Here is a 13,076-nt window from a genome sequence, read left to right as displayed (position 1 = left end):
AGGCTTGATAGATTACAGATTGGGATATTTCACCAGCTTTACACAAGTTATTACACTTAATTATTATTCTAATAAACAAACTGCCAAATGCAACGGTTTAGGAATTCACAGAACAGATAAATAAAATGAAGAACAGCCTCGATAATCTGGCAAATCCAATACCAGATATTACGTTCCTAGGAGACTGCCTAGTCTAGATGGAGAATAGCAAACAATATTATACCAAGAAAGCCATCTGGAAACAATCAAGCACAAGTCAGAGAACCATTTAGATTCTGTAAAATTTGTTCTTGCTCAACCAGCTGATAGAGCCAACTACAACTGAAAATATTGTAGATCTGCTCTTCATAAACAATGAAGTAATAATCAGGGACATTACAATCTCAGATACCATACACTCAGATCACAAACTCAATGAAATGCAAACATCAATAAAATTATCAAGCATGATGAGTTGTTCAATAAAATCAACTTTAATAATAAAAGGACAGACTGGAAAAAATACACATGGAACTTGGAAACATTTAATGGGAACTGTTCTAAGTAATAACTCGCACAAGGAATAGAATATCTGACTTTTGAAGTCCATTTGAAATGTTTCTTTGCAGAAAGCCACAAAGAGGACCAGCACAGAAAGAACACAGCAGGCATGACATATGAAGTAAAACACAACGGAAATGTTTGAGCAGACAACTATCCCTACAAAGAAAGAATAATTTAAACAGAGATTGTAGAAATAGAACAGATTGAAGCAATCATATCAGATCAACCGACACAACCTTCATTTACTCCAGTCCTGATCCCCTTGCTCTAAATGCCACAGTAAATACTGAGCTAAATAAAGTCCATCTGTGGCTAACTGCCAACAAACTCACCCTTAACATTGACAAAACTTTCTATATTCTGTTTGGCAATAAATCCTCTAATCAAATAAATCTCAAAATAAACAATACCCAAATTTGTAACAAATTAGATGGCAAATTCCTTGGCATTCTCATTGACCTCAAGCTGAATTTCCAGGGACACATTCTAAACATATCAAAAAGTTTCAAAAACTGTGGGCATTCTTTCTAAGATCAGATATTATGTACCACGCCCTGCCCTGGTGACACTCTATTACTCCCTTATCTATCCATATCTCAACTATGGTATTTGTGCTTGGGGCTCTACTACCCAAAATCACTTACGTCCTCTAATTACTCAACACAAAGCTGCTATTAGGACAATATCCAATTCTGGCCCCAGACATCACTCGGTACCCCTACTCAAATCTCTGAATATGTTAGACATTAACTCATTGCACATTCTCTCATGTGTATTATACATATATAAAACGCTAAACTATAATGCCAATCCTGATCTCAAAAGCTTCATAGAAGGTTTTAACAGAACCCATGAGCACCACACCAGAAATACATACAGTTTTGATATTCCTAGAGTACGACTTAATCAAACCAGAAATGCTCTACAAATCAAGGGGCCCAGAATGTGGAATGACCTTCCCAACCATGTTAAAGACTGTACCCCTCTCAACCAGTTTAAGTTAAAAACGAAGCTATACCTAATAAATTCCCTGTAACCTACCTTACCCCTCTATTGTCAACCCATGTATGTTTTTTGTTTTTTTTGTTTTTCAAATCAACACTGTTTGAATGTAATTTTCTGTAATAATTTGTAATTGTATTTGTGCTGCTTTTTCAACAATGTTCCCCCCTCTTTTACCTCTATTTTTATTTGTACTTAACACATTTCTTCCTTTTTACCCATTAGTTTTAAGCTTTAGTCATTAGTGTTTTTTCCTGCCCGAAACGCTTTGCGTAATTAGTGGCTTTAGGCATTGTATGTACTAGCTCTATCTATAAAGCCTACAAACTTTGTAAAATCTCTTTATGTATGTACCTTTACCTAAATAAAAATTATTATTATTATTATTATTATCAAAGTTATTGCTTTGTGGCCACCACCACAAAGCAATTATAACAAAAAGCCATAGAAGAGAAAAATATAAAATATTTTTCATGTGCAAAATAAAAAACCTGTCAGTATTAGACCTATTCTTACCAGCAATGGTTCATACATGGGGGGGCTACAAATAAATTGATGAAATGTCAAAATAAGCAGTATGAGGACATGTTTAACATCCCAATAAACAGCATGAAATTGGAATATCCAACTAGTTTCTTTAGGTATGATATCCAAACCCCTGAAAATATAACTGAGATCAACACAAACTCTGCAGATTTTGAAAGAAATCGACAACATTGACAGCACACTCAGCTCCGGGACCCAACTCATGGAATTCAATATTTATAAAGAAATGCAAAGTGCCAGTATCATAAGCACTCGGTGGAGGTAAAGCTTGGACACAGGGAAAATGCCAGAAGCTCTTGAATCGGTATATATAGCTCCTCGACACAAGGGTGGGAGCAAAGCATTGGCTAAAAATTATAGACCAGTTGCATTAACATCCAACACAGTACTGTACAAGTTTTGAGAGAGTGATCAGAAATCACATAACTAGTTTTATAAAGACCAATGACCTCCACAACCCAGGCCAACATGGATTTAGAATGGGCAGATCATACCTTTTGTAGCTACTTGACCAATATGACAAAATCACTGATGCATTAGAAGAAAATTGGAAAGCTGATGTGGTACACAGTACATGGACTTTGCAAAGGCACTTGATAAATGTGACCATGAAGTGGTAGCCCATAAAATGAGGTCAATAAGAATAACTAACAGGTCAAGTAGGATGATGGATATTCAATTTTCTGTCTGATAGAATGTAGAGTAACAATCAAATAAAATTGAGTCAAGCACAATGAAAAGCTCTGCACCCCAGGGTACAGTCCTCGCACCACTGCTTTTTCTTATCCTCACATCAGATATAGACAAAAATACAAATCACAGCTTATCATCTATTGCCGATGACACAAAAATTACTTCTGAAGAAGACACTGAAGAACTACAAGCTGATAAAGTTTTTGATTGGGCAGCAAAAAATTAAATGATGTTTAGTTGGCAGTGATAAATTTCATGTACTTAGGTATGGTTAAAATTAAGACTTTAAACAAAAAAGAGGGTACAAAACACAAATTTGCCCATAGTAAGAAATAAACAGCTAAAGGATCTGGGAATAATGTCTGATGACCTAACTTTTAGGGAGCATAACTAAGCAAATAAGCTAGAAAAATGATAGGATGGATTACAAGAACCATCAAGTCCAGGGATCCATCACAATACTCATACTGTTCAAATCACTTGTGCTGTCCTGTCTGAGTACTGCTCAGTACTCATCTTGTCACTTCAGTGCAGGAGAGATTGCCGATATAAAGGGAATACAAAAAACATACACAGCATACATAGACATGATGAAGCACCTAAACTACTGCATAGGGATCATCTCATAGCTCTCAAAATGTACTCTAGAAAGAAAACGGGAGAGATATCAAGTACTGTAATATACTGTATACTGTACATGGAAAATACTGAAGGACCAACATCCAAATTTGCACAGCAAAATACTGTAACAACATACTGGAGTGAACAATATGGCAGGAAATGCTGAATATAGCCAGTGTAGAATAGGTGCCATAGGCACAATCAGAGAACACTGTATGAACTTCAGAGGTCCGCTGTTGGTCAATGTTCTCCTAACAAATATAAGAAATATTGCCGGAACAAAAATGGAAGTCTTCAAGAGAAAACCATGAGTTTCCTGCAAGAAGTGCTGTACCAACTGGGCTGTGGTGGATATGTGGGCCTGCGGGCTGCTCCAAGCAACAGCCTGTTGGACCACGCTCTCACAAGTCAAGCCTGGCCTCGGGCCGGGCTTGGGGAGTAGAACAACTCCCAGAACCCCCATCAGCTACAAGTCTCATTCAGTGGACTTGTACTAAAATACAACTGAGCATAGTGCAATAATGTATATTAAAACTAGATGCAACGAAAGGAGTCTATTCAGGTAATATAATCATTATACAGTACTGTTTTCAACAGCAGTATAAAGATTAGAAAAATAAAATTAGAAAATGATTTCAGGTGTAACAAGTCTGTACATTAACGGGATCAAAATTTGGTGCAATAAAACAAATAAAATTTACTATATCAGTGATTGTTATTAAAACGTGAAGAAAAAAATTTATGCATTCAATGGATTTGATGCAGTGGAAGGGAGCTGGTGCAAATGTGTCCGTCTGAGTGGGAGTGTACTGTGCCCCTTGATCCGCTCCTAAATTCCTTAACGCAAAGCATACTCTGTACTTCTGTGTTTATCTTCAATATTGTAACCTGCTTTTTCATTAGTCTCCTTCTGATACTTGTAACCTCTCCTTTTTCTTTTTAAGTTTTAACTCGTGTTTTTTCCAAGTTCTCATTCATTTAGTTTTTCTGCTTTAGAAATGTTCTATGCTTTATGTATGCAAGGATGTCAGTAAAAGACCTGGTAGGAAATAACTTTGTATTTTTATTTTGTCCATATATTATATAATTTGTTGTCCATATGTTCATACTGAAGCTGTCAAATATTAAGAATACAGTATTTAAAGTGAATATAATACATCTAGCTACACAAACACTTTTATCAAGACCTAATCTTTCAATAGAGTATTGTTCTAATGCTGACATCGAAGTAATAGAATGCTATTATATGACTCGAGAATCCACAGTTGTAAGTCGATTTGTCATAAAAAATCTAATGTATAGCTCATGAACACAATGAATTCTCATTAAACTAAACATAGCATTATAAAAATACAATATGTGACAAGAATTTACTGAATATTAATTTACTAAACATTATCTCCTCTGGTGTACAATATTCACTATTATGATGATATCAGTTGTCCTAATTAAAAATTAAGACCTGAAAATAATGGCTAACATCTAATACCGCAGGCAATCACCGTCTTCGTTCTCCCTTTTGGGTGCGTTTCTTCTCTTTCTCCTTCCTCTCGTCGTCTTTAGACTTCTGTTTAGCTCTGAAACAATTGTCATATGAAATATATGAAAACCCAATGTGTGAATGTCTGGAGGATCCCTGGTGGCTTGCTGAGAATGCTACATACTGAATAATCATATCAGTTGCTCAAGTTGTGTCTCCAGTATCAGGGACCACCGCCACAACCTGGTCCCCTTACACAGGTACAGAAAGAGGGTGACAATCTGCCACCCCACCAGAAATAGCCTCCAGAAACTCAATGAAGCTATACAGATAACTGGAGGGTTCACAGAAAACAAAGCCTCAAAACAGCCAAACAACTCTGCAAATGATTAACACAGAACATTGGATTCACTCAAACTAGTTCGAAACTTGTTAGTATTGATTACAGCCACCAGCCCTCAGTGGATTTTCCACCTCAGTTCTGGAGCTGATGAACAATCCATGATGAACCAAGGAACCTGTAGGGAGAGGTTGGGAAGGAGGGGGAGATCAGGGAGCCATGGCGGGTGCCTTCAGAAAAAGTTGTTTCATTACATTTCATGCTGGGTTTTTGGAGGAAGCCCCCCACCCTCAGTGCCACCCTGAAGCTAACTAACAACAGAACAAAAACAGGACTTACCAGAAAGGAGGAGAGGCAATAGACACGAGGATGAAGAAGCGAAACCAGGCCGGGAGACATTGCCCAAAGAAACACACAACTGACTGGGACCAGGGACACTTGACTAAATACTGGGCCACCACAACCCTATTAGAATGCTAAAATCCCTGAGCCCGAATATCAGCCCAAGACATGCTAGAGCACATCACGGGTCTGAAGGTAGACTGCAGGCTGGATAGACTTCATACTGGACAACCTGAGAAATGCAAGTCTTGGAAAAGTGAACCAAGGAAATTGTGTCAACCAATAAAGCATCCAACGAGGCAGAACCAGTGACACAGATAGCAACAAAGGGCCACCACCGGACACATTAAATAATGTACTGTTGGCCGAACTGATCAAGCATCATTCATCAAGGAACCTCTCTGGAAGCTCGCCAACTCATTCTTCGCCAGAAAAGAAGGCAGCTGCAAATGAGCAAACTACCTACCAGGGCCAAAAGAACAGAACCCTCACCTCCAGAGAAGAGCCTGAAACTCCCCAACTCTACAGTCAGAGGCAATAGCCAATAAAAAAGACAGCCTGAAGAAAAACATCACGGGCCGAAGGGGAACAATGAACTGAGGCAAGGAAAGAAAAACCAGACCTGGTCAAAAGACCAGGATGGCTCAAGAAGAGCATGAGCAGGACAGAGGAAAAAATGCACAACTTGCAAAACATTGCTGTGGAGGTGTCGACACCGAGCATGCGCAACAGCAGCTCTGCCAAAGCCGTACGATGAGAAGTGACAGTATTCATCATAAGTTGCTTATCAAGAAACAAACATGACTAAAAGGATGGGACTGACCCGATGAAGATCGAGGAAAGATGAAGAAACAACTAAGGCAAAATGAGCACCAGAAAACCTCGTACAGCTGCTGCAAGGAAAAATTCAGATGGGACACCAACAAACCAGCCACCTACTTACAATACAAATGACAATACAACATGTGTCAAAAATACCAGATGCACAGAGCAGAGAAGTTTGAACCAGCTACATACATTGCTGGGCCGATCTGCTGGAAAAGGTGAAGCTGCTAAAAAATGCCCGTGTTTGAACATCAGTTCCAGGAACCTCCAGGAAGGTTCTTCCAGGAACCAGGAAGGTTCTTCCAGGAACCAGAAGGTTGTTTCCTGGAGTATGACTCCAGGCTGGACAACACCCAGAGCTTTTAACTGAATCAGGGAAACACATAAATGAACCTCTACCTTGACCAGTCCAGTCAAGAAGCATCCACCGCAAGAACCTTGCAATCTTGAAACAGGCCCACACAGGAGGAAAGGCATTGGTTCCACTCCGATATAAAGAGGTCCACTTCATAGCAATTTAATATCTCTTGCAGAGCCAGCAGGACGAGTTGTCGGCAGTCCACTCCTTGAAAATGGGATGGGAGAGAGAAACCCATCCACGAGAATACTTGACATACCCCATATGTGAACCGCATGGAGGATCAACCCCCTAGAAGCTAGAAACCAACGCATTCAGAAGCCCCCAAGAAGCTAGAAACCGACGCTACCTGACGCATTCAGGTGCACAGAAAGAGGGACTAAAGCAGCTTCCTTCGATTCGGGCAATGAACCACAGGAGAGCAGTCAAAGTAAAGCTAGAGCACCAAGCCTGGAAGTCGAATCCTCCATGACACAAACGCAAACGCGTGCACCTTGCAGTGTGCCCTAAGGAACAGACTCAACCACAGCCCATGGTAAGTGCTGGTCATAAAGGCCCAACCCAGAGATGAATTGTCTTAACACACTGAACGACGGAGGAAAAACGATCTGGTAAAATGGTAGCTCTACAAGCAGCACCAGTATGTACAGTAGAGCATCAGCAACAGAAATGAGGTGGAAAGTTGACCAAGGGCTGGTGGCATATAGTTAGTACTGACAAGTTTCGAACTAATTAGAGTGAATTACTTGCAGAAGTTGTTTGGAGGTTTCAAAGCTTCGTTTTCTGTAAACCCGCTTTTGTCTTGAAAAGTTCACTGACATTCTGGAGGAATTCTTTTTTCCATGGGGAGGCAGATTGTTTGACATCCACAGCAGGTCAAACAGAACTTCCGCATCTCATGTGACCCTTTAGTACAGCAATATCAGCAAGATAGCATCAGGAAGCCACCAGAGGAGCTCCATACAGAAAAAACAAGTATGGTTATATAAAATACTTCATAAGTACAGTACAGTACAACACAGTACACTATTTTAACCCCTCAACTGCACATCACATCCAGGAATGTTTCATCAGTGATGTGCATCATATCCTGAAATGTTTTAGGAACTACAAAACATTTGAAACTCCTGTAGGTACAAGAGGCTCACATCTGCTTCCTCAGGCCTCCAGTAAACATACACCATCTTCAAAAAATTATGCCCACTCCACCTTGATGTGAGGGACTCAGTACTTGCACAGCAAACATGAAGAGAGCATACAGCAGCAGCTCACAGGATCACCACGCAGCTCGTGTCACACATTTAAATGATGAGAGTGACAGAAGTTCCTGATAGTGATGAAGACTATGTACAGGGCTCAGACATCAGTGAACTTGATGCAGGTGATGACATTCACTGCATAAGGCATGCAGCCATAGCCACAGTTTGGTGGATCTTATGCATCATGCAACAGGACCTTGACTCATACATCGGGCTGTGAGCAGCCGCGTCTAACTGCATGGTTGATCAGTCCAGCAACCAGGAGGCCTGGTCGACGACCGGGCCGCGGGGACGCTAAGCCCCGGAAGCACCTCAAGGTAAGGTAACCTTATGTTCCTTTGGAACATGAACATGTAGAAAAGTATTCATATTCAGGGTTTATCCACCAGGATTCTGATAACTGCATTGTTTTGGGTAGTGTAAGCAGTGTGTGTAAAATACTGAGTGGCACTTTGCTTCATCAGGTGCCGAGTGTGTGGAGCTATGATGTACTTGTGTCACTGGTTAGATTATCTCACTGACCAGAACTGCTTAGTGGTTTTGTAATGGTTCATAAACATGGTGCTTGTGAATGAGAATTAATCTCTCAACTTGGACTTTACTCACTAAAGGTTGACTTGTCTCTGTAATTAGGAATATTACATAAAAATTAAATCAGTCTTAATTATTTACTTGCAGATAATTGTTATCACTGATTCTCTGATAAATTTAACTGTGTACAGTATTACAATCGAATATTAAATAAATGCATTATTCAACAGATAATTACCGTATAATTTGTTGTTTATATACGGCATAACTGGATAGTTTGTTCATAATGGAGCATTCACTAATTTTACCAGAATAACATCATACGAATTGTAAAATGTGTGTTTAACCCACTTGAACACAGTAGATGATGACTGTTTAGTATGCATCTTGTGTGGTAGCTTAAAAAGACAGTCCTTAATACTCGACCCTGCACATGTATTTTATTGAATGGCATAAAGATGGTGGCCAGTTAACTTAAAACACAGAATTGAGGAACAGATTTTCCTTAATCCCACCACAATAAAATGAGTTCCCACCATTCGGAGATATCTTGGGATGTATACATGAAACTGGTAGATAATATTCAACCGACTAGAACTCTAAACGTTATCAGAAGACAATCTTTAATGATTACAAGTTACGAGATCCTGCAAGGTTGGATCACAAGCAAAAGAAGCCATGGTTGGTCACAATCAACAGAACCCTGGCTTGACTCCTGGGAAGGGTGGGATGACTGGGTACCTTCTTTCATTTTGTTCACAACTATGCACTACCAAGGGGAGCTCTTCTAACCCTTAAAATGAGCAACACATCAATAGCTGGGGGTGAGTGAGTGTCGCGAATTGCGCACCACAGCTATTGATGAGTTGGAGTACCGTGCAAGATTTAAAAGTCCCACGGCTACCTCTGGGCTCAGGATTCACATCAGCCTCCTCAGAGCTCTTGTAAACAGAAGTCATTTAAAAAACAAATCATGGGCAACATTCCTGGGTGTGAGAGACTCGGTACCGAGTAAGCCATCAAGGCTGGCACACGCAGCATGAGCTAACAGCACTGCTGTTCAGCTTGTGACCACAGCATCACCTAAAAATGTCAAAATATGTATGTAACTGGTATTATTTAGCAATGATAGTATTACAGAAGACCCCTGACTGTGATAAAAATTACCAGGCTTTTGATAATAGCAGGATTGTTGTGATAATTAGGCTGTGGATAGTATGGTGGGAGGAGTAATGCTGAAAGAGGGAGGGAGCTAGTGTTGTTTGCTGACACTGTGTGGCCACCTGTTATTGTCTAGAATCACCATATAAGCTCAGTGGTCAGGCTGCTCAAAACGCTTTGCATAATAGTGGCTTTATACATTGTATGTACTAGCTCTATAAATTCACCAACTTTTGTATCTCACCTTGTATGTATGTACTTTACCTGAATAAATATTTGTATTTGTATAACGTGAGTATATATTGTAATAACAGCAAAAGGAGTATGTTGGGAGGAGCCATTTTGACAAGGAAGGCGGCGTCGTCCGCATGACTTGTCATGCAGTGTATGGTGGCCACTATGCTGTTTGGACACCATACCAGCTTAGGTATACAGTTATGGTGAATAAAACATGTAGATACTTATACATAATGTGAGTATATAGTGTAATAACACCACAGTGTTGGAGGAGGAATGTTGGTGCGTATGGCCTTGAACGAGTGAGGGAGGGAGGGTGGCAGTATCAGCCGACTGTGTGTGCCGACCTCTGTTCTTGTCTGCACTCACCATACCATCTTAGTTGTACAGTTATGGTGAACAAAACATGTAGATACTTATATATAATGTCTGTATATAGTGTAATAACACCACAAACAGTATGGTGGGAGGAGGAATGTTGGCGAGTAAGCTGTTGTTGAAGGAGGGAAGGAGGTGGCATTGGCTGGCTGATGTGTGGCAGTCACTCCTCGTTGTTTTGACTCACCATACCAACTTAGTGGTTTGTCATGGTGAACAAAACATGCAGATACTTATATATAACCTGCGTATATAGTGTAATAACAGCAAAACTATTTGTTTATTGTTTTATGAACATAATATTTGAACAACTAATATACACACCATAATTTTGAGTACAGGTATAGCGATGATTCACACATTTTAGGATATAAATATATTACTACTATACTCTATTGAATATTACTGCAAAAAACTAAGAAAAAATCAGAGACATTGAAATAATTAGGTAATAATAGCTTTGTGATAACTCCCACCTGACAGCTCCGGCAGAGCTGACCATCTCTGACAATTGCTCTGTCAACACCTCAAATTTGCTAGACTTCCTCACCTTATTGAGGCCAATATATATCACCTACAATCCCCCCCCCCCCCCTGCATCAGGGAACACAAATGAACACTTAAATAAGAGGATTTTTTTTATTATTATTTCTTGCGCCTGGGTGTGTTGCAGGCACAAGAAATCACAAGAGCATCTCAGGGGCTAATCACCTACTCGGCTGCTTCTCCCAACTGCCTCCAGGTGTCAGCACCTACATATTAAGTCTACCTAAACTGTGTCCATCTCACATTCCACTTGAATAGACCCCCCCCCCCCTTATGAAGCAGACAAGATTGTTAGTACAGACAGGGAATGCGACCAACTATTAATAATACCCATAAGTGGGAAAAAAGATAGTGATAATGATTTAGAATAGCAATTTTCCAGAATGAAGAATGTACAAACACCCCCAGTGGCTATATTAATACAGTATAAATACAAGTTGCAATGCATAATCCCTCACCTTCACCTCAATGGCCTTAATCCACTTGACCTCACCCTTTAAATGGTTTGCTCCTTCTATAACTAATCCCATGTATCTCTGGTTAGTAACAGCCCAGAGTTAGTAAAAAGTTACAGTAGCAAATACTGAGGTTACAGCATGGTTCTGTTTTCAGTAAACCCCTGAACACGTTGAAGATCAATGCTCCAAACAAATTCTTTACGAATGTAACACCAATAACGAACCATATATCTGATGTCACCTTAACCCCACTGAATTTTAAAGTAGCCATAGACAGCATGCCCATACACACACTGCACCAGGCCCAGACTCCTGGAATTATATATTCATCAAGTACAAAACACCAATATCACAGGCCCTAAACATCCTTTGGAAATGGAGCCTAGATATGGGTGTTATCCCTGACATCTTAAAACAGCGAAGAATGCTCCACTTCACAAAGGAAGTAGTAAAGCAGATACAAAATATTATAGAACAATAGCTTCAATATCACACATCATAAAACTCTTTGAAACAGTGCTAAGAAGTAAGATCATAAATCACATGGAATCACAATAGCTACATAACCCTGAACAACACGGGTTAAGAACAGGGCGCTCCTGCCTCTTAGTTGCTAGATCACTATGACATGGCCTTAGATGCAGCGGAAAACAAGCAAAACACTGAAGTAATATACACAGACTTTGTAAAGGCTTTTAACAAATGTGACCATGGATTTCTGTGCTCAAAAGGATTACTGGCAAAGTAAGGTGATGGATCTTTAACTTCCTAACAAATAAACAGAGCCCCGAGTGTAATAGTCAACTATGTAAAATATGGATCATCCACCATGTCCCCCCGGGTACTATACTTGCTCTGGTACTTTTTCAGTCCCGCTCAGTCCCCCCCAGGTACTATACTTGCTCTGGTACTTTTTCAGTCCCGCTCAGTCCCCCCCAGGTACTATACTTGCTCTGGTACTTTTTCAGTCCCGCTCAGTCCCCCCCAGGTACTATACTTGCTCTGGTACTTTTTCAGTCCCGCTCAGTCCCCCCCAGGGTACTATACTGTACTTGCTCTGGTACTTTTTCTCATCCTCATATCAGACATATTAAAGGATACAAACTACTGTATAGTACTGTACTGTATCAGCCTTTGCAGATAACACTAGGTTTTTCTTGAGAGTAGACAACATAGAGGATACAGCATACCTCCAATCTGATGTTAATCAGGTCTTTCAATGGGCCACAGATAATAATATGATGTTTATTGAGGAAAAGTCCCAGCTCCTGCACTATTAAAAAAACAAAAATTTAAAAACAGGAACTATATAAAACGAAGTCAAATAACATTAAAGAATGAAAATGCAATGTAATGGATCTAAGAGTAATCATGTAGGAACACCTTACCTTTAAAGAACATAATAAAGTAACTATCACGACTGCAAGAAAATGGACAGGTAGGATAACCTTTTAAACAAGGGATGCTATACCAATGATGATGCTTTTCAAAACACTAGTGCTCTCTAGCATTAACAACTAGATAGTGTTATTGCTAACAATAACAACCCCATTCAGAGCCAGAGAAACTGCTGACCTGAAATGTGTGCAGTGATCCTTCATTGCTCGAATCCAATCAATAAAACTTCTAAATTATTTGAACCAATTAAAATGTTTAAATCTGTATTATCTAGTACAGGCAAGAGAGACACATAATAATTTACACCTGGAAAATATTAGAAGGACTGGTTCCAAATCTGCACACGAGACCAGGAGGC

The 13,076-nt window shown here is 39.7% G+C and overlaps 1 protein-coding gene across 1 annotated transcript in view; it reads right to left on the bottom strand.

The window, feature by feature from the left end:
* Nucleotides 1-4,445: 4,445 nt before the first annotated feature.
* Nucleotides 4,446-13,076, bottom strand: part of LOC123767528 (coiled-coil domain-containing protein 43) — a 16,285-nt gene continuing 7,654 nt past the window's right edge. The window contains exon 5 of the mRNA XM_069310453.1: nt 4,446-4,982. Coding sequence (XP_069166554.1) covers nt 4,904-4,982 — 79 coding nt within the window. The 3' untranslated portion in view covers nt 4,446-4,903. The remainder of the gene's footprint in view (nt 4,983-13,076) is intronic.

Source organism: Procambarus clarkii, chromosome 67 (genome assembly GCF_040958095.1).
Source record: "Procambarus clarkii isolate CNS0578487 chromosome 67, FALCON_Pclarkii_2.0, whole genome shotgun sequence".
In the NCBI taxonomy this organism is placed as follows: domain Eukaryota; kingdom Metazoa; phylum Arthropoda; class Malacostraca; order Decapoda; family Cambaridae; genus Procambarus; species Procambarus clarkii.
The sequence above is the reverse complement of the archived record's forward strand: the minus strand, read 5'-3'. Positions and strand labels throughout refer to the sequence as shown.